Source organism: Eulemur rufifrons, chromosome 7 (assembly GCF_041146395.1).
Source record: "Eulemur rufifrons isolate Redbay chromosome 7, OSU_ERuf_1, whole genome shotgun sequence".
Classification (NCBI taxonomy): Eukaryota; Metazoa; Chordata; class Mammalia; order Primates; family Lemuridae; genus Eulemur; species Eulemur rufifrons.
Window position 1 is genome coordinate 89889091 of NC_090989.1, and position 22254 is coordinate 89911344.

General features: G+C 39.5%; 1 protein-coding gene across 2 annotated transcripts in view; it reads left to right on the forward strand.

Moving 5' to 3' along the window:
* Window positions 1–17778, forward strand: part of PLD1 (phospholipase D1) — a 192328-nt gene extending 174550 nt beyond the window's left edge. Inside the window, exons 24-26 of one of the 2 annotated variants that reach the window (XM_069472929.1) lie at window positions 5882–6035; window positions 13344–13461; window positions 15078–17778. In XM_069472929.1, the coding sequence (XP_069329030.1) occupies window positions 5882–6035; window positions 13344–13461; window positions 15078–15302 (497 nt within the window). In that variant the 3' untranslated portion in view covers window positions 15303–17778. The remainder of the gene's footprint in view (window positions 1–5881; window positions 6036–13343; window positions 13462–15077) is intronic. The other variant, XM_069472930.1, reaches the window with a different exon arrangement.
* Window positions 17779–22254: the final 4476 nt, after the last annotated feature.

Genomic DNA, 22254 nt, shown 5'->3' on the forward strand with positions numbered 1-22254 from the left:
AATTGACTTATTTTCTAGAAAGAACTCTGAACCCTCAAAGGCTACAGTTTCTTTAGGCTAGCAATAATTGATCAATTGGACACACTGTTCATATCCACTCTCTTGAAACTGGAGAGGTGGCCCTGGGAGTGTGAAGAGGTCTTACTTGCTAGTACTAACAGGCTATATTTCTCTTTTCTTTTTTTTTTCCTTCTCCAAGGGCAATGTACCTTAAAGAATAGATTTCTCCCAAGGAAAAATACAAAGATTCTTTTGTTCTTTTTGTCTCTGTGGAAATTCTAAAAGTAAGCAGGTTTATTGTTGCTTCCCTGACACATCCACCTTGTTTAAGTTCATAGCACAGAGAACAAAGCTTAAAATTCTCAGAGAGGAGTTTGAGTAGTTAGGCTGAGAATATTTTTACAGGTGTTAAAGGAAGTTAATGTAACCTGTGACTAATTTTTCTAACATGACAAACTTATGCCCAAATTATTCAGTAATTGACATGAGAAAAATGACTAATTGTTCATCCTCATGTTTTTCCTCATGAGGAAATATTTGTTTTCTGACACTGAAGGTCTCTTTTGTGGATGGATAGCTTTAATTACCTGTTGCCCTGGTTAATCTGGTTGGTCGTGAAATCTGTGACCAAATTCAGTTTTCTAACTCATCTTAATTTTAGCACTTCACCAAACCAGCATTTATTTGCTGCCCTAGACAAAGAAAAACTACACTTTAAATAAAATTATAGTCTATCCTGTTGACTACGTGAAACAGTTGTTTTCAGTGTTCATTAATCCACAGCAGAGCACAGCAGGGAGACGCAAAACATGAATAAAACAGCGCCACTGCCCTCCCAGAGCTCATGGGCCGCAGTAGCGGCAGCTACTCCATCCACCTGACACCAGAAACATTGGGATGGATATTGTGAAACTGGAGCAAGAAGGTCCCGAGGCAATCAGTGAGGGTGTGTGGATGGGGAAGCCATGTAGAGGTCATGAATAGCAGTATTTAAAGGGCAGGCTTGATGTGGCTTGTGAAGGTCTATAGTTGAAATGCTGCCTCAGGAAAGAGGATTGTGTTTATTTTAAAAAGTTCTAGTCCAGGCCGGGCGCGGTGGCTCACGCCTGTAATCCTAGCACTCTGGGAGGCCGAGGTGGGCGGATCGTTTGAGCTCAGGAGTTCGAGACCAGCCTGAGCAAGAGCGAGACCCCACCTCTACTAAAAATAGAAAGAAATTATATGGACAGCTAAAAATATATATAGAAAAAATTAGCCGGGCATGGTGGCACATGCCTGTAGTCCCAGCTACTCGGGAGGCTGAGACAGGAGGATCGCTTGAGCTCAGGAGTTTGAGGTTGCTGTGAGCTAGGCTGACGCCACGGCACTCACTCTAGCCTGGGCAACAGAGTGAGACTCTGTCTTAAAAAAAAAAAAAAAAAAAAAAAGTTCTAGTCCTGTGGGTCTCAACTCTGGCTCCTGGGGAGCTTTAAAGGTATATGTATATCATTTAGTGGGAAGTTTCTTCATGTCTGCAAATTTACTTTTAATTGGATCAAAACAAAAAGATGAAGTAATGATAGATATGGAAACAGAGCAGTATACCAATGCCTACTTCCAGAAATTCCAGAAATTCTGATCTAATTGGTCTGGTTTTGGGCCTGGACACTGGGTGATTTTTGTTTTTGTTATCAAATTTGAAAGCGTCCTAGGTCATGCTAGTGTGCAGTCAGAGCTGAGAACTTCTGTTCTGGAGGCACAGGGAACACAGCAAGTGGAAACTACAGAGTAGCCTAGTGGACTCAATAGAAGAGTTTCCTTTAAAACAGGGTAGAGTTGGTATGTTGGTTTTCTATTACTGTTGTAACAAATGACCACAAACTTAGTGGCTTACAGAAATACTAATTTATTATCGGACACTTCTGTAGATTGCAAGTTCACCATGGGTCTTACTGGGCCAAAATCGGGGTGTCAGCAGGGCTGACACATTCTTTTCTAGGGGCCCTCGGGGAGAGTCCGTTTCCTCTCCTTTTCCAGCTTCCAGAGGCTGCACACATCCCTTGGCTCATGGCCCCTTCCTGTATCTTTAAAGTCAGCAACATTGCATCTCTCTGAAAATTCCCTACAGTCTCAACCCGTTCTTCCGTACTAACATCCCCCTCCGACCTTCTTCACGTGTAAGGATCCTTGTGACTATATTGGGCCCACCTGGATAATCCAGGATAACCATCCTATTTTAAGGTTAACTGATTAGCGACCTTAATTCCACATGCAGCCTCCATTCCCCCTCGCCATGTAACATACCGTATTCATAGGTTTCAGAGATTAGGACGTGGACATCTTTAGATGTCCTATTATCCTACCACAGAAGGATTCACAATTTCTTAAACAAGACACACCAAAAGAGTTCAAACCGCAAAGGAAAAGAAAGATAAATCTAACTATTAAAACTCAGAACTTTATTCATTAAAAGATACTATAAAGAGAATAAAAAGATAAACCACAAACTGAAGGAAGATATTTGCAACACATTTAATACTCAGAATACATAAAGAACTTCTATAAATCAGTAAGAAAAGACAAATATCCAAAGAAAAATGGGCAAAGCAATTATATGGAAACTTCACCAAAGAGAACATACACAAAGGCCCATAAACATATGAAAAAATGTTCATTCTCATTAATAAAACAATTAGACAAATAAGAGTTTTTAAAAATACCAGACTGGCAAAAATTAAAAAGTTGGGCAATCTAAGTATTGGCAAGGCTGTGGAACAATAGACTCCCCTCCACTGCTGGTGGGAGTGTGAGTTGGAAACCACTTTGGAGAACATTCTGGCCTTACCTAGTAAAACAGCAGTCTCCTCCTGCATGCAGAGCCGAGGCAAATTCTCACATGTATATACCAAGAAACAAATACACAAGTATGTAGAGCAGAAATGTGCACCACAGCAAAACTCTGGAAGCAACCCAAACATCCGTCAATAGTAGAATGAATAAATAAATCCCTGGTGTGTTTATTCAAGGAAAATGAATATGTTACAATTATGCATAGATAAATCCCAAAGACATGATATTGAATGAAAAACTCTCAAAAGATTATATGCTATATTATTCCATTTATATAAATTAAAAAGTCAGAAACAAATTATTTTTTGTTTAGGAAAACATGTAGAGAATGGTGAACACAAAATTCAACACCAAGTCTCCCTCTGGGTTAGGAAATGGTTTGCATGGGAAGGTGCTGGAGGCCTTCTGAGATGTGGTGATAGTGTCTTCAGCCTGAATTCAGCAGACTCAGAATAGATCATTTTCTAAAAACTAAGTGGTTTTAAATGATCAAACCACTTTTGGCAAACTGTATTGTGCAGTTACCATAAAAATTAATATGTGAATACAATACATATTGGTTGTAAACAATTTAAACTCTAAGGATTTATAGGGAGTAAAAGGTCAAAGTTCCCCTCATTTTCCTCTGTTCACTGGAAGGCACCTACACTGTTAACAGTTCGGTGTGTATCTTTCTAGATCTCTTGCTCTCTCGTCTTCCTCATATGTTATATGAAAGTAGGGTAATACCATAGCTGCTGCTCTGAATTTGATTTTCAGAATACAGGAACATTTAACAACAAGAATGGAGTTAGCATTTATATCCATCAATATCTCATTGTCAGCATCTCATTTATTCAGTTCATCCAAAATTTTTTCATCCCTTTCTTCACACTCCTATTAAAGAGTAGCCAGCTCACTTATCCAATGTGGTTGAGAGTCAGTGCTCTGGGTAACTCCATATTGGCCCTTAAAGAATCAGAATTACCGTCTCTCTAAGAATTCCAGCTCAGAATGACAAGAATGCCAGGAATGTATTCCTCCCCTCCGGAGTGTGGGGGCCTACTGTGGTGGGAGGGGTTAGGGGCCCGTGTGTGTGTGTGTGTGTGTGTGTGTGTGTGTGTGTGTATGTGTGTGTGTGTGTGTGTGGCTTTCTTACTCCAGGGGAGCTAACTTCCCAAGTTCTCCTGACGGTGAACAGAGCAGCCACGTCTGCCCAATCCAGCAGCTCCCGCCTGACAGCGGCCTCTGCTGGGGCCAGGGGATAGTGAAGTCCTAAAGCAGCACTATGGGAACTTTATCCTTTGAGTTCTTACAGTGCACATATGGGGTGATTTAGCCAGACTTCTTTGATGCAAATGCTACATTCCAGCAAATTGTTCCTTCCTGTGGCACTGTTCTCTGGTGCAGATATTATAGAGTTAATAAGTATGTAATCATAATGCCACTAATTAACATTTGTAGAGCAGTTTATAGATCAGTGTTTTCACATGGTCTTTCTTATTTGCCAGAACAACCCTACAAGGTCTATATTATTATCTCATTTTATGAAAGATTATATTAAAGCTGAGAAAGATTAAATGAATTGCCCAGATTAATGCTAGGCCAACAGTCAAGCCCAAAGATATAGCTGCAAATTTTATAGCATAACCAAAATGAAAGTGTATGTGTAAAGGATGATTTGCTAACAAAACAAAGCATTTCAAAGGTTCCCACCTTACAGCACTCCAATAGCGCCCCCACATTTCTGTAGGGTGAGCCTTCCTTTCTCTGTCACCCAGGGCCACCATGAGGCACCATTCACATCCATAGTCACCATAGATTTGTATATTAACTATATGATAATATCCTGGCATATGGCAGCAAAGTCTCTTCCAGAAAGGGCAGATTTTTCTCATGCAGAAAATCTCGCCACTTGGGCTGACGCAGGGCTGCCATCACCTTACAGCTCTGGCTGCCCGAGTGACCGAGGGCCGCCAGTGCGGCTGTCCAACCCGACCCCTCTGCTCATTGCGACTAGGGCAAGAGGAGCAAGAAGAAAAGAGTCAGGCCCCTTCTGTAGTTTGTAGGACGCCTGAAGGATTCAAAGTTTGAAGGCTCACTGATTAATACAGAAAACGTGATGGGGTTTCTGAATACACGGCAGTGGACTGCAAAAGCACAGGTTGAACTAATAGCAAAATATTTGCCCTTCACATGTGAAAGTCAACATTCTCGCCTCATTTGGATTTAAAAATAGAATGGAGAGAAGTTGATATAGAAGCTATTGGCATGCCACACAAGGGGGGCAAGAGGGTGGAAAGCCCAAAGCCACAAATGACAATCTGTATTTGAGATTATACTCTATTGATTGTGAAGGTACTCTTGGGTTTTGACATTCATAATTATATGACTATGAGTTAAAATCTGCAGGGAATCTGATTCTTAACTGTAAAAGCAAAGTCATCTTCTCTATTGAACTGGTAAACATGCCTTTTTTCTTTAAGTGCTGGATGATTATATCAGAATCCTTTGCACCACAAGGTAGAAAATTCAACTAAAAGTGTGTAAAACAATAAAGAAAATATATAATTTCACATAACAGAAGGTCAGAAAGTTCAAGGGTTGAAGACCCTTCTTTCTGCTCTGCCATCTTCAGCTTGTCTGTTTGTCCCCTAGTGGTTGCAAAATGGCTGCAAAAGCTCCTGAAATCATGTCATCAAACCCCTCAAGCCAAAATATCCAAAGACTGGAAGAGAAAGCATCCATTTCTTGTGTCCCTTTATACAAAGGGGAAAAACTTTCTCAGGAGCCACTAGAAGACTTCCCTTCATGTCACATTCACTAGAACCACATCAAGTGCCTATTCTTAAGCCAGTCACTGGGAAAAATAATGAAATTACTATGGCTGGCTTAGACTGATCGAGATTCACCCTTGGGTTAGGGAGGGCCCCACCTCCCTAAAGCACGTCTTCCTTAGATAACCTGAACAAAATTAGGGTTTTGTTAGCAAGGAAGAACTGAGTGGAGGGGTCAATCAATGGTGTCTGCCACAATGAGAAGGTTGTTTAGTTTCCCTGTTTTCTCCTTATAGGTTCCGCCAACATAAATGATCGAAGCCTGCTGGGGAAGCGTGACAGTGAAATGGCTGTCATTGTGCAGGATACAGAGACGGTCCCTTCAGTAATGGATGGAGAAGAGTACCAGGCTGGCCGGTTCGCCCAAGGACTTCGGCTACAGTGCTTTAGGTCAGCCCTTCAAAGCTGTGCCTCTTTGACGGAGTTCAACTGCCACAGGCACCGGGACCCAGCCCTGCCCTCTGGCCCTTAGACACATGCTGTCCAGGTTCTTCCTTGTCTAAAATAGTGTCCCCCTGAATATATGATATATGCCACCAGTAGTATGTGAAAGAACTTTGGGTGGTACATGAACATTTTTAATAGCTTTTTATTATTTTTAGGTGCAACAGAAAACACTAGCGTTTTAAATATATTAATTGCTTTAGGACCAGACCAGGTCAAACCATCTAGTGTCCATATAAGTTTTTAAAAATGAGTCCAGCCTTAAAAATCAAAATAATTCCAGTAATAGCAGAATATAATAAAAATTATTAAAGGAGTATGCCAGTGACTACTGGTATCAAATTTAAATGAAAGAACTTCTGTTCTCAGGTTTAAGATGACTCCAGATGTGGAAGATCCCTGATCTTTGGCAAGAAGATGTGAGTTTTAAACAAATCTGTGGTCAAGCAGAGAGCACACTGGTCTAGGAAGCTGGTCTCATTTAGGCTGTGTAACCCTACATGAGTCCTTCATTCAATAAAGTGTTATTAGTTCTTTCTAGGGCTGGGCTCCGATTGTCCCCAGCCCCTGTTGTCTATTCTCAACAGAGTGATCCTTCTAGAACCTTCTAGATCACGGCACTCCTCTGCTCACTACTGTCCAGTGTCTTCTTATCTCCCAAGTAAACACGGAACAAGTAAAATCCTTGTTGCTAACATAACCTCCTCTCCTCTCCCTCTTTCTCTTGCTCACTGCAGACACACTGACCTCCTCGCTGTCTGTGGAACACGCTGACCACTCTCCCACTGCGAGGCCATTGCAGGAGGCCCACGATTTTATGATTCTAGAACTATGTGTGCCATGATGTGATTTCAGTGTGGCCTCTCTAGTGAGATGCAGCGAGTGGCCCTGGTATAGTTAGAGGCAGTGCATTATGCTATTTGGGGAAGGGCACTGCACGGCAGCACTGTTACTTTGATCCTTTATGTGTAATGATCCACGTTGGAAATGGACTCCCTTGCAGACAGGCACATAATAAGCACTTTACTCCCTGCAAACGTGGAGGCCATTTCCCTCATTCCTACCAGTCCAGATTCTGGCTTCTGAGACCAACATAAGCTTCAGTTCTAGAGACATTTGTTCTGTTCTCTGTGCCCAAGAAGCTCTGCAAATCCATCCCTCAAAATCTGTCAATACCTTCTAACAACTTTTATTGCTTTATTTACTGCCTTTGTTATTAATTGTTTTGCCGTTAAGAATATTTTCAAACCACTGATATTTCAATAAGCTTCTAATGTTAATTTGTTTCATTTAGCAGGGGAGAATGTAAGAGTACTCTGCTAATCAGCCCATTGATTGCCTACTGCAGAATATATAAGGAAACAAATATTTCCTTTTGTAAGCTGGAAATATATGTCATACATCTTTTCAGTTTCCTGAGAACTTAAGTATTCTCTTTAAAATGGTGGGCTTGTATATAACTTTTTAAATGTATAATAATTATAGAGGTAGAGAGTTCTGATTCCAACACATTTTTGTTGTAGAAATTCGGCAAATACAGAAAACCAGTAAGATTATATTCACCTGTAATACTGCCACCCAGTGCTAACAATTTAAACATTTGATACATATCATTCCACTTTCTTCCATACATATATATTAATACACTGTATTTCTTTTTTAAAAAACAAAATTAGAATCTCACAGATCTACAATGTTTTTTTATTATTTAAATAATGTTACACATGTTTTTCCATGTCGTTAATTATTCTTCTATATGTTAAGGGCTACATTCTAGTTCATTGTATGTATATGCCATAATTCCTTTAGCTAATACCTCATTGTTTGGCAGATTTTTTTGCTGATATAAAAAAATGGGTATGTTTGTAAATACCATCTTGTTCACCTTCTTAATTGTTTCCTTAAACTAAGGAAGCTTCCTTTGCTCTCTAACTTACTACATCACTAACAATGTTTTAGAGGGTTTATTCCCTCTATCTTTACTGAGTTCTACTATTTTATTTAATCTTTGCCCATTTGTTGGATTTCAAGTGGAATTTCATTATTTTAATATGCATTTTTATGGCCAGGCACAGTGGCTCACGCCTGTAATCCTAGCACTCTGGGAGGCCGAGGCGGGTGGATCGCTCAAGGTCAGGAGTTCGAGACCAGCCTGAGCAAAAGCGAGACCCCGTCTCTACTAAAAATAGAAAGAAATTATCTGGCCAACTAAAATATATATAGAAAAAATTAGCCAGGCATGGTGGCGCATGTCTGTAGTCCCAGCTACTCGGGAGGCTGAGGCGGTAGGATCGCTTAAGCCCAGGAGTTTGAGGTTGCTGTGAGCTAGGCTGACGCCACGGCACTCACTCTAGCCCGGGCAACAAAGCGAGACTCTGTCTCAAAAAAAAAAATATGCATTTTTAGGGTTTTTTAAAAGAATGTGTTTGTTAGCCATGTGTAATTGTTCGTTTGTAAACGGGTTGGGGAACCTACGACCTTAAAGCCACATGTGGCCTTCTAGGTCCTTAAGTGCAACCTTTTAACTGAATCCAAATTGTACAGAACAAATCCTTCTATTAAAAGTGATGCAGCAGAGAAAGACGAAGTTTTTTGCTTCCTTTGGTGTTTAAAAAAGAACAATCTTGAAATCAGAAGGCCGCGGGTCCCCCACCCTCTTCACCCAGTACGTTGGGATGTTTAACTTTCTTTTAATGATTTATAAGTGCTTTAAATATGTAGGATGCTCATTCCTTTGTCACATGTGTTGCAAATTTGTTTTGTCATTTGCCTTTTAATCGTATTTACAGTAATTGGGGTAAATATTTCAATTCTTACTAATCAAATCTGTTTATTCTTTGTTTTTCTCCTCTTTTATGTTTAGAATAGCTTCCCCAGGATAAGATCAAACACTTACTTATATTTTCTTCTAGTACTTGTTTCATTTTACTTTTTGCATTTAACATCTGCAGTTTATTTTAATGTAAGAAATGAAGTAGGGACTGTAACTTTTTTCCCCAACTAACGAGCTGATCGAGACCTGTATGATGTGCAGTAGGGTTCTTTGCCTGTCCAGTCTGCAGAACCCCTTGGTGATACACTGAACTGCCATAGGTGCTGACCCATCTCTAGTCTCTCTATTCTACCAAATGGAAAGTCTGTGTGCTTGCACACCAGTGTGATGCTATTTTAATTACTGTGGTTGTGCATTTTAATACTACTTTTTGCCATACTGCTTCCCCATACTAGTATTCTTTTTCAGAATAATCTTGGCTATTCATAAATATTAATTCTTTCACATGAACTCTTAATTGTCTACTCAAGTTCTCTCAAATCCTAATTATATTTTTTATTGGGATTATGGCAGATTTATAGATTAATATAAAAAGAATTGACATCTTTATAATATTGAGTCATCCTGTTGAAGAAAAGGTATGCACTTCAATTTATTCAATTATTTAATTGTTCTTCAAAAAAGCTTTGGTCTTCATGATTGAGGGGGAGGAGGTTGTTATTCAGTAAATCATTTCTTTTTTTTCTTTTATGCTGATCCTATACATTTCATGCTAACTTTATTCCTAGGTACTTTATTTTTCCTGGCAATTTTCAAACTGTCTGAAAGAGGTAGTTGTTCTTAAACAATTATTTTCACTTTGCCCCAGTGGCAAACACAGATAATGTATTTAAAAGCACATAAAAACCTTGTGTCAATTGTAGCCTCTTTTTGTTAAGAAATGTTCCCAAAGATAAATGTTACGGCTTAGAGCACAGCCATTTTCTCAGCTGAAAAAATGCAGCTTCAATCCATTTTCCATCTGAGCTATTTCTGAGTAGAAATAGAGAGACACATCTCAATGTGAAATCAATTCTAAATCGAGACAGAATCAACCATCAGAGTACTGTACTGAATGTCACAGCTATGAGCTGATGAGTTCAAGTCCTAGAAAATTATCCAAACTTTACAGCTATAACTATCACTCAACAGAAACCATTATCCATACAAGTAGAGCTCAGAATCATTCAAAGTGATAGATATGAGGAATGGAAAGAACAGAAATAATTTTTTGTGATTTTCCTACTGTCCCACTTTTTGAATGAATAAGCAAAAATATTAAATAATTGCCATTATACACATCAACATAAAATCAAACTAGTTTTCTCTCAAACTTTAGTCCTTAAAAGAATACCCAAAGTACTTCATCTTATATTTACTGTGCAATTTAATATAAATTTCTTATAATTAAAATACTGACAGGGAAAATAATTTGTTGCTAAGTATTGCCTGTTATAGACTTATTTAAATACTTTTTCTACAAACAGGCCCTTTAACTGATATCTTGGTGGACACATTGACTCACCTCTTGTTCTAATTTAAAAGACAAGTCACAAAAAAACGCTTTTTTGCCTAATTTTCAGCACCTTAGACCTGGCCCAAATCAAAGATATTATTATAATTGACTTATTGTCATCACTTGCACTATCTTTCAGATTTGGAGCAATAACATTTTGCTTTCGGTCTTAATTAGCAGCCAGCATCTATGTGCGATCATCATTCCTTAAATCTTTTTTTAAAAGTTATTCACATATAGCCTAAAGGAGGTATTATTTGAAGTAGAAATAGAATTTTGAGGTTAAAAAACTCAAGAATCCTACTTAGCTGATGGTACCAGACCCGTTTTAAAAAATTTTTTTATGTCCTAGAAAAAGTACAGACTAAAACTAAAATGAGTTGCCCTTTTATCTCTGACAAATTGAGCTTTTTAAAGAGTTGATAATGTTGGAGATGACTGGGAGAGCAAGCATGGTTAATACTGTTGTGTTGGTACAGCATTTCTTGGAGTAATTTGTCATATTCTTCAATCCAAGAATTTTAATTCTAGAATTTCTCCTAATGAAATAATCATAGAAATTCACAAAATATTATATATGATGAATAAGTTCTGTTTGTGGTAGCATTGCTCATAACAATGAAAAATTGGAAACCACCCAAAAGTCCATAATAAAATAATTGGTTAAATAAACTTTACATGATGGGAAACTCTGCAGCCATTAAGAATGTTGATGTAAATTTACTTATGTTTATTTAAATAGAAACAAAGAGGGCCATGATGTGATGCTGTCCGGTTGCTAAATCCAATGACCAGTGCTAACCTGAGTTTGATACGGTTCTCCTTGACATGCTTCCTTGTAGGTTTCAGGGTACCACACCCCCGGCTTCTCCCCAGCCTTGCTGGTTGCTCCTCCTCTCCCCTGCAGCTGGTGTACACCCGATCCTCTTTCCGTCTATACTCACTCCTTGGTGAAGTCAGTGAAAACCATATGGCTTTATGAGCATATGGATGAGGATAATTCTCAGATTTATATCTCTAACTGAGCCTTCTCTCCCAGCCCCAGATCAGCTCATCCAACTGCGTGCTCAGCATTGCCACTTGGATCCTTAATAGAAGGCTCAGCAGGCTCAGAACTGAATTTCTGGTCTTCTCCCACAAACCAGCTCTCCTCACAGAAGTCCCCATCTCAGCTAATGGCGACTACAGCTGTACCTTCTTCTAGTTGCTCACAACAGAAACCTTTCAGTCTTCTTGGATGCCTCACTTTTTGTCACACCCTACATTCACTCTATCAGTAAAACCTGTTGGCTCTGTCTGCATATCCCCTGCCACGCAGGCCTGAGCCACCATGGTGTCTCACACAGATGACTGCAGTAGCTGCTAACTGGCCTCACTGTTTCCACCCACGCCCCCCCCCCCACGCCCCCGCCCAGTCTACTCGCAATGTAGCAGCCAGTATTTTAGTTCGTAAGTCAGATCCTGCCATTCCTCTGCCCTGATGTCCACAGTGAGTCTCCGTTTCGCTCAGTGTAAAAGCCAAAGCCCTTGCAAGGCCTGTTTTCCCACTGCTTTGCCCAGTATGCACAGGCCTTTGCGGTATTCTTTGAACCCACCAGTTATGTGAGAAAAAAGCTTTGGACTCTGAGTTCAAGCTCAATTACTGGTGTGTCTCCATACTTTAGTTTCTCATCTATACAAGGGGAATCATCTGTCTCACCTACTTCACAGGATTAAGGTGGAAGTGCTTTTTAAATCTAATGGCTTCTACAAGTACAAGGGTTATTATAATTTTCAAATATCACTTCTAAAACATGGCTTGCTTTGCTTGAGAATGTTTTGTTATGTCTAGTCCCTTGATTACATATGATCAATTCAGACAACATCTAGTACGTGGCTTCTTCTACGGCAGGCATGAGGATATGGGGACATGAGGGTAGCCATGTCATGCTCTCTTGAAGAATTTGCACTCTAGAAGTGGGAGGTGGACCTATTAAAAACAAAAAGTGCATAAAATATTGTAGGTGCTTTGATAAAAACAAAATATCTATAACGTATATTAGGGAACAAAGGAAGAATGTTCAGATATCCCAAGATTAACTGGGAAGGATGAGAAGAGGGATCCATGAAAAGTGCTATAGAGCTGAGCCTCTGCTGAATCCTGAAAGATAGCAGGTGGGGTTAGGTAAACAGGTGGTGAAGGAGAATTCTCCCTGACCACTCCCGACTCACGCTCTTAAAGCACACCCTGTGAATTATTTATCACGACTGTAATTAATTCCATTCGTGGGTGATTACTTACTCATTTTTGGTCTCACCCATCAAATTTAACTCTAACCAGAGAGACACCATGTCTATCTTATTCATTCTATACCCTAGAGTTCAGCATAGTGCTTGGCCCAAGGGAAGAGAAGGGGAAGGAAGGGAGAGGGAAGATAGAGGAGGGAAAGAATGAGAGAAGGTAGGAAGGACAAGAAGGAAGGAAGAAAAGAAGACCACATCCTGGTTAGGAGCACAGAATTGGGAGTTAGTTGGTCCTGGTTGGAGTCCCAGATCTACCACTTAGCAGCTGTATGACCTTGAACATGTTATTTAATCTCTGTGCCTTAGTTCCCTTATCCATAAAATGAAGACAATAATAGTTGCTTTTTCAGAGTTGTTGAGGATTTAAGGACATAGACCTTGGAAAGGGCTTATGTTTTGAGTGCTAGTCCTATCTCCAAGGTTCTGACCACCTTAGGCCAAACTACAGGATGCTCTTAGGACAAAATTAAAGTCTTTCTTTCCTTCTGTCCAACAGTTAAAACATTCAAGCATCAAAGCAACTTCGGTTGTTTTGTTTTGCAACTTAGGAGATGTCGGGGTGTGTGTGTGTGTGTGTGTGTGTGTAGCCTACAACAAACTGCTTTATCTTGGTTACTCAATCTGAAGGACACTTGTGTTTCAGGGTTGTCCTTGGCTATCTTTCTGACCCAAGTGAGGACATTCAGGATCCAGTGAGTGACAAATTCTTCAAGGAGGTGTGGGTTTCAACAGCAGCTCGAAATGCTACAATTTATGATAAGGTAAGGTTCACATATTTCCCCCTTTTTTATTGAATCTCATCACAAAAAGTAAGAAATTATTATTATTTCTGCATATTATTGATACAGAGTATTCTTAATGAACATCAAAAATCAATATATTTCCCGGTTGTAGTAAAATACCTGTTTGTAGACACTGAAAAACAAAGACAAAGAGCGTCATGGACTTTGGTGTAAGAAAGGCTTTAGAGTCATGCTGGTCTCTCATCTGATGCAGGAATCCCTCATGAACATCCTCAGCATGTACTCACCCAGCCTTCGTGCATGTCTGGTGGCAAAAGGAAGAGACGATGATGGGATCAAAAAATGAATTGGAGCTGAACCCAGCTCACCCAGTTGCTGGTCTTATAACCTGTGTATAGTGACTTGACTTTCTGAGTCTACCTTTCCTCACCTATAAATTGGAAGGGATGTTGCTAGGGTGGTTATGAGGATAAAGAGTAATCTACTAAATGTATTTAGCACATAGTACAGAATAAACAGTCTCCATTCTTATGATGAAGTGTATTAATAATGAGACATGTCCTTTGTTGGATAGCTCTAATTTTAGAAAGATGTTTTAAAACCAGTTCCATTTGATGCATATCAAATGCGTCTCCTGTGAAATCTGTGTACTGATTATGATAAAGAATGTACAAGAGTTAAGAGTTGTCTAACAGTGGAGCAGGTTACCTCGAGAGGTTGCCGGTTTCCCATCATGGAAAATATTCAAGCTGAGATTCCTTGACCATCTATGAGAAATTGGGCAAGAGTGTGTTGTTCTTCATGACGTCCAGAGTCCCTTCCATGACTTCATCGTTCTTCATGAAACATGACTACTATCTGCATGGCCTTATTTCATACTGAAGAGTCAAGGCTATGGTCAAATAGGTCATTTGCATAGAGTCTTTAAAATGTAATTTTACAAACGCAGTACACAATCTTGTTTGAGTCCTGGGTTGGTGGGAAACATCTATAAAAGACATTTGGGGATAATAGGATAAATCTGAATACGGACCATAACTTAAATGACATGGAATTAATTTCCTTAAATGTGAAAATAGTACTGTGATTATATAGGCACATGTCCTTATTCTTAAGAAATAAATGCTTTAGTATTCAGGGATCAAGTGTTATGATGTCTAAAACTCATTTTCAATCAGGAAATTGTGTTACATATTAACAACTGATAACTCTAAATAAAGGTACAGATATGCACATCTTTCAAGAAAAGTTAGGGAAAATATAATATGCAATTTTCTTCTTAGACCAGAACTTCCAGTAAAATTCAGGGGTGATTATTACCCAAAAAGTTAACCTTAATGTGGGGTAACATCAGTGAAATTCCTTACCACTAGCTGGACTTTATCCTGAAGTTAATGACTTGTGTAGAGCAAATATTAGGTTCTAGCTATGAGTTTTTTAAGGGAAGCAAATCTACCTATTTGTGGTATATAAGATAACCAATTCTTCAATCAGGTCTGTGCTGTAACACAAAACTAACAACATGTGTTTCATAAAACAAAAATCTTGTCTGTTGAAATAATTGTTTTCCATTAAGGTCTTTTGGAGGTTTCTTTTAAATTTATCACTTGATTTTCTATTTATGTTCTAATCAGGTGTTCCGGTGCCTTCCAAATGATGAAGTACACAATTTAATTCAGCTGAGAGACTTTATAAGTAAGCCCATATTAGCTAAGGAAGATCCCATTAGAGCTGAGGAGGAACTAAGAAAGATCCGTGGGTTCTTGGTACAATTCCCCTTCTATTTCTTGTCTGAAGAAAGCCTACTGCCTTCTGTTGGAACCAAAGAAGCCATAGTGCCCACGGAGGTTTGGACTTAAGAGTTTTACTCATTTGCAGCTCAAAGACTTCCACCCTGAAGACCACACTGCACACAGTGACTTCCCGGGGACATCACAGCCAAAGCCAGGCCTGATGCACTCCCATATGCAACCCATGGACCCTTTGGAATGACTGGGAAGGGCTGCAGTCACGCTAAAGACACTGAACATCAGCAAGGCTTTATAAATCCTTCTGCCTAACCTCATGAAGGAGGGGCTGCAGTCTTATTGGTAGCAGGTACTCAACAACTTAAAACACATACTCAGATTCCATGACGTATGCCAAAATCCATTTCCTCCGTGACAATAATTTACCTGTAACTGTGACACAGGTTGCCAAAAGTTGCCTGAACCTCCTTATTCTTCTCTGATCTTCATTTATGCAGCCAGTGTCTGCTGGACCTGCCCTCATCTTGTAGTCCATACAGGCATTATTTGCAATACTGTTTATTACTAGAAGCTATTGTGATTCTTCAAGGTTACATGGAATGCCCCTGCCCATCTGATGCTACAGTAGTGTTTGCCCAACCAAGGACTTATTCATTATTCCTTTTCAGTCACTGTACTGATAGGACAGACTTTATGCAGCAGCCTCTGTTAGGCACTTCTGATAACGTTGACACCGTATCTTGACACCACAGAGCAACAGGAAGGAATTAAATTCCAGTATTAAGGCATAGATTTATTTCACTTTGCTCCCAAAGGCACTGACAAGATGTGTCCTTGTGATTAGACCCACCTGATCAAATTTGAAAGCGTGCACAGGATATTTGATTACACAGCAACCAGATAACACTTAGAGCATGCAACCTCAGAAACCTCCCAGGTGTCAGTGGGGATCTGATCCAGATAAGAAAAGAAGATTCCTTCCAGTCCTATAAAATTTCCTGTCATCCTCAGCTGCTGGATTGATTGAAATTTCAGTGTCTACATTTCAAAATCAAGCCAGTGAATATAATTTGTCTTTCAAGAGACTCAGAAGCTTCACAACTCCTACCAAGTTAATAAGCATGAGTCTAACCTTGTTTGACATTCAGCTCTCCTGCTATGTTATCTTCTTTAAGAAAAATTAATTGATTGTAAAATGTGCTACTTTGCTTGCATTATTAAATACACACTAACATTCCACCAAAGCACCTAAAGAAGTTAGGATACTTACTAATTTACATTGTCCTAGTCTGTGAATTGTTCCGAAAACATGTTTTCCCTCTTCAGATGTTATGGTACCCTTTAGTAGACCAAAGTTCTAATGTTACTAAACAGAAGTACTCGCACAGCCTGAAGAGCTAATGTGGGTTCCAAAAGGCCTGTGCCCATAGAACATGGTGCAGGTGCAATAATTACACATGTGTACGGATTAGCCGGACAGACTCTCGTTTGGGTTGTTCTTCAAAGAAGCGAGCACTCCTTTCCTGCTTTCATGGAGTTAATACTCCAGTCAGAAAGGTTAAACAAGAGCACAAAATCAGTGATACGGGTTAGTAAAAGAGAGAAATGGTGGCACATTCAGGAGAGGATTTCACGGCTAGGGAACATTTCACAAATGAGGTGGGATTTGGGAAACAGCAATGTAAATGAATATTTTTATGAGTAAATAACTTCTTATATGGCTAAAGATGGTAAAATGACTTCATTCTGTAGCAATTGTAAATAAGACATTTGCTATTTATAAAAGAAGTTTAGATTGGCATGTGAGGTATTAAGTGTATGTGGAATACCTAAGGATTTCTTGTATTTTATTTTAAAATATTTTTTAAACCTTAGAAGAGTTAACAAACTGGCTCTGGATTTTGTGCAAAATGTTCCCATAAAACTGTGAAAAATAAAAGCCTGAAAGGACCCTTTCCCTTAATAAGTCATTTAATCCAATCCCTCCCCATTTTATAGATAAGGAAACCGAGGCTCAGATTGGATGAAGGACTCACTTAAATCCACTCAATACAGATGGTAGAACTGGGACTAGCAAAATTGCTGCAGTCTGTTGTTAGCCTCTCTTCATCATTGTCCTAAAATGAACCTGTGTGGTAGGCAGATTTCAGACAGGATATCTCTAAGCTATTTTGAACCCTATGATATTATGTATTTGTATGTTTTTCTGTCTCCCCCTACTAGAATGTAAGCTCCATGGGGCAGGGACTTTACTGTATTTTGTAAAGTGTATCCCCAGAGCCTGGAACAGTGCCTGGCACATAAGAGATGTCAATAATGTTAGTAAAATGAATAAACAAGGTGGAGGAGAGAGCTAATGAAATGAAAAACTTAAGTCTCAGACAAAAGAAATCTTACTGCTGGTTTTTATGGCAAGTTCCTTTTTTGTTGCATTTTCTGTTGCATTTGCATCCTCATCTGCAAAGAGGCAATAAAATTTACTTGGAGGGATTTTTAGAAAAGTCCATGAAATAATTGCCTCCTTTGCTCTAGCAGTTTACATAGTGCAGCACTCTGCAAAAATCGCATGGAATGTGGACATGAGATGAGGAGACATGAAGGGTTCTCTTCACCCCTGCTACAGAGGGTGGCAGGCAACCGAAAAGGCTCAAGTATCATATCATATCGTGGAAGTTAAAGAGAGCAATGATGGCTGTGAAAAAAATAATTATTTTGTCAGACACTTTTGAAAGGACACATTCAGTCTTTATTTTACTAGACATCTCTGAAGCTTCCTTGCCTTCTAGATCACTGGTCACCTTTTATAATCATCGTGGGGTCCCGTCTCCGTTTCATTTCATTTGGTTCTGGCTTGTGCTGGCATCTCATTCTATCCAATGCCCAGGTGACCCCCATGGTGTCACTGCCATCTGCATGCTCACCTATAGCACAGATCTCTCTCCTGAACTCCAAACACATATCCGAGATCAGATATCTCCACTAGCTTTTCCCACGTGCACCTCAGACTCAGCAGCACAGCCTACCCAGGATGGTGGCATCACAGCGCTCCCGGCCAGCCCCCAGCAAACGCCCCCACAGGGCTCTTTCTGCTGCTCCCCATGTTAGGAAACAGCCCCACCATCCACCAACTGCCAAACTGGAACATGATTATCCTTCTTGATTCCTTTCTTTCTCTCACTCTCTCATCTGATTAGCCCCAAGTCTATCGATTCCACTACCTAAGTGTCTCCCAGTTGCTTTCACTTATTTTTCCTCCCAGTGCTACTTCCTAGTTCACCTTGTTCACTGTCACCTCATCTGGATTAACTAGTCTAACTCTCAAGGTTGGTCCCTCCCAAATCCATTCATTGCAGTCAGACGTAATGTTTAAATGTAGATCTGGTCACATCTCCTCCAGCTTAAATTCCTTTAAGAGACTTTATTTTTAGGTTAAAGCTCTAATAAGGTTTTACAGGCACTTTATAGACTGGTCTTTCCTAAACTCTTAGTGGAATGGCTCCCAGATACCACTCTTCTTTGGAGCAATACTAAATTTGGCTCTTCCGTATCCCTTGCCTTTGGCTTCCACAGAGGCTAATTTCTCTGCTAAGAAGCTTTCTTTGACCTCCCCAAGTCTGGCTTAGTGCCATGGCCCCCTGGGTGCCTCCACTGCGTGCTATACTTTTCATGGCATTCCCATACTGGAGATGATGCCTGCCAAAGTAACACCCTGGGCTGTAAGCAATAGGAGGGCATGAACCATGATGTCTTGTGCATTGGGGCACCCCTGGACCTAATATACCCCAGATATATCAGATGCATGACAGTTGGTGGAGAAAATGAATAAATCTGAAAAACAACATGGTGAAAAAAGAGAAAGATAGCAGATTGCTGGGCACCTGCCAAGATCTAGGAAGAATAGAAGTATTTAGACTTGTCACTGCATGAGCTAGAAAGGCCAAACTTAAACTGGAGATGAAAAGGAGAAGGCATATAGGGGGGCTGTCTGCCATAGCAACTTCATTCTCAGCCAGTCTCTCACGTGGTCAAGGGCAACCAGCAAGAAATTAGGCAAGTGGGGACCTGTGCTGACTGCATGGGTTTTATGCCTTGTTCCATCACTAGGGAGTTGGGAAAGGGTAGCAGACCTCGAGAGGAGGGAAAAGTTGTGGGCTAGTAAAGGAAAAATTTTGTTTTTACACATCTCTGCATTTGACTGTACTGTGCCTGATATGTTTTGTTTGGGTTCTCCCCGAAGCAAACCCCAAGACAAAGACTTGAGTGGAGGTAGCTTACTTAGGGTGCGTTCTTAGGAAGCACATGTGTGGGAGAGGGTAAAGCAAGACTGGGAAGGGCAAAGCCAATAAAGGGTGCACTAAAGAGTACCACTGAAGGCAACAAGGCTCCATCCCAGTGGGGCCTCTGAGGGGTAGGGAGACTGAGGTTAAAGGTCACCCCTGGTAGTGTCAATCCCAACACTTTTGGAGCTTTCCTGCACACAGATTTAGCCAGCTGCCATGGGTCAGAGAGAGCCTGTAGAGAAGAAGAGAGAAACCCATTAAGGGTGAAGCTGCCTGCATGGGGGGAACTGCCCCCTGCAGCTACAGGTGAACTCGGAGGCAGGCTGAGGTTTTATGTAGTTGAGCATCAACACTACCCTGTAGATTGAGCCTCTAATTTTTCATGATAGTTAGTATAGCCATTATAGAAAATATTATGGAGGTTCCTTAAAAAATTACAAATAAAACTACCATAAGATCCAGCATCCATGATATGCCATGGCAGGTGGCTATATATCCCACTTTCGGATACATGGCCAAAGGAAATGAGATCAATGTCTTGAAGAGGTATCTGCACTCCCATGTTCATTGCAGCACTATTCACAATAGCCAAGATATAGAATCAACCTAAGTGTCCACTAATGGGAGAATGGATAAAAAAAAAAAGTGGTGTGTGTGTGTGTGTGTGTGTGTATAACACACAATATTATTCAGCCATAATAACGAAGGTAATTCTTCCATTTGTGACAACATAAATGAACCTGGGGAACATTAAGCAAAGTGAAAAAAGCCAGGCACAGAAAGACAAATACTGCATTATCTCAATTTTATGTGCAATCTGAAAAAGTTACACTCAGAAAAGCAGAGAGTAGAATGGTGGTTGCCAGAGGCTGGGGAGGTGCAGGATATGGGGAAATGGTGCTCAAAGGGTACAAACTTTCAGTTATGAGAAGAATAAGTTCTAGGGATCTAATGTATAACATGGTGACCACAGTTAATGTATAATATAATTTAAATTTGGTAAGAGAGTAGATCCTAAGTGTCCTCACCACATACACAAAAAAGGGTAACTAGGTGAGGTGATGTATGTGTTAATTAGCTTGATTATGGTAATCATTTCACAATGTATACATATATGTATGTATACCAAAACACATATCTTAAATATGATATAGTATTTCATAATATAGTAATTCTTATCCATTCTAGAAGCATGTGATTTTCCCAAAGATGGGGATCTTCTAACTTTTTTCATATTTCATATTTTGAGATTATCACAATGCTGAGCGTATTTTTCAAGTTTTGCAAAAATTGGATGGAAAAATTGGTACCTCCACGCTCTTCCTCTAAGGTTTCCTGTGCTTGTGAGATTCATTAGGCCAATTCATGAAGCTTGGAGAAGAACCAAAGAAATAAAAGCTGTTTTTATATTAGAGTGGTACAACAAGAAGTGGATTTCTAAATTTTCCCGTGGTATTTATAAGATCTCAATTTTTTTATAAAATATAAAATACAATTAAAGCTGTTATACAATATAAAATACAATTTAAGCTGTTATAATGGAACTAAATGTCAGGTCAAACTCTCATTTGAAAGATTATAGAAAGTCAAAATTAAATACTTTTTTTCCTATGATATTTGGCTATTCTCTTTCTGGACAATAGACAAAAGGGCTGGTTTAGAATTGTACCGGCTAACTCAGTAAGCAAACACTGGTGATTTATGAGAAACAACAAAAGAAGAAGAGCACTTTTTTAAAGTCTTTGAAAATAGATACTATTTTCTGGGCTGCTTCTTCATAACCCTTCTTCATTCACAGGAAACTTTATATTGTAATGCATTCCCTAGATACAGATGCAGGGATCCCATGGTGGAAGCCAAAATAGGAAGTTCGATTGGCAGGTTGAGTCACCGAATTCTTGTTTTCCCAGGTAGATATTTGTGTGGGTTTTTTCTCTGTGCTTTGCATAAGTTGATTATTTGTGTGGCAACTCTGCTTTCCAGGAGCTGTACACTACCTTCCTGTGCTTGAAAAAACTCTAAAACCTTTTGTTTTCTCGTCCACATTGAGTTCTATTACAAGAATTGTCTAATGGCTGCCAAATGCTGTTAATAAAAAGGGAAATCATGATAGGTTTCCAGCACCTAGAAGAGAAGCCCATCATATTCAAGGACCTGAATTTTCATTAAGCCATGTTAGTTTTTGTTCATTTAAGCTAACCTCAACTCTTCTTTCTATTGTTGTAAGTAGTGGGATTTGTTTCAATTGATTTTATTTTTTTGGAAATATAATCTCAAATAACATGTATATATCTCATGTACATATTAGTGAGATAACTGGCCTTTTATTAGAAGTCAGAAGAGATATAGAAGGGAGAAACGTCCTCTTCAATGCTTTTATAGGTCAGAGCAACTACAACAAAGGATGATTTCTAAACAAAATGTTTTATTACAAATAGAAAATGGTCATTTATAACAACTCTGAAATGATACTGCACAAAAAACCAAAAACAATAAATATTCATTTTCTTTCTGCTAGTCTGTGGCTCTTCATGGCATCATAAAGACATTGATGTACATCGAATAAAAGATCTGCATGAATAATAGTACAATGGGGAGCCAAATATTCTTTTTTCATTAGGGAAAATAAAAACCAACGTAAATTTATCCTTATCATTTTTTATTTATTGAAGCAAAAATGTCTTTCAGCACAAATGCAGCATTACCATCCAAAGTGGGAGGTACATGAGCACTGAGAGTCCAGAGGGAAAGGAAAATCACTCAACCTGAGTGTTTCTCTCATC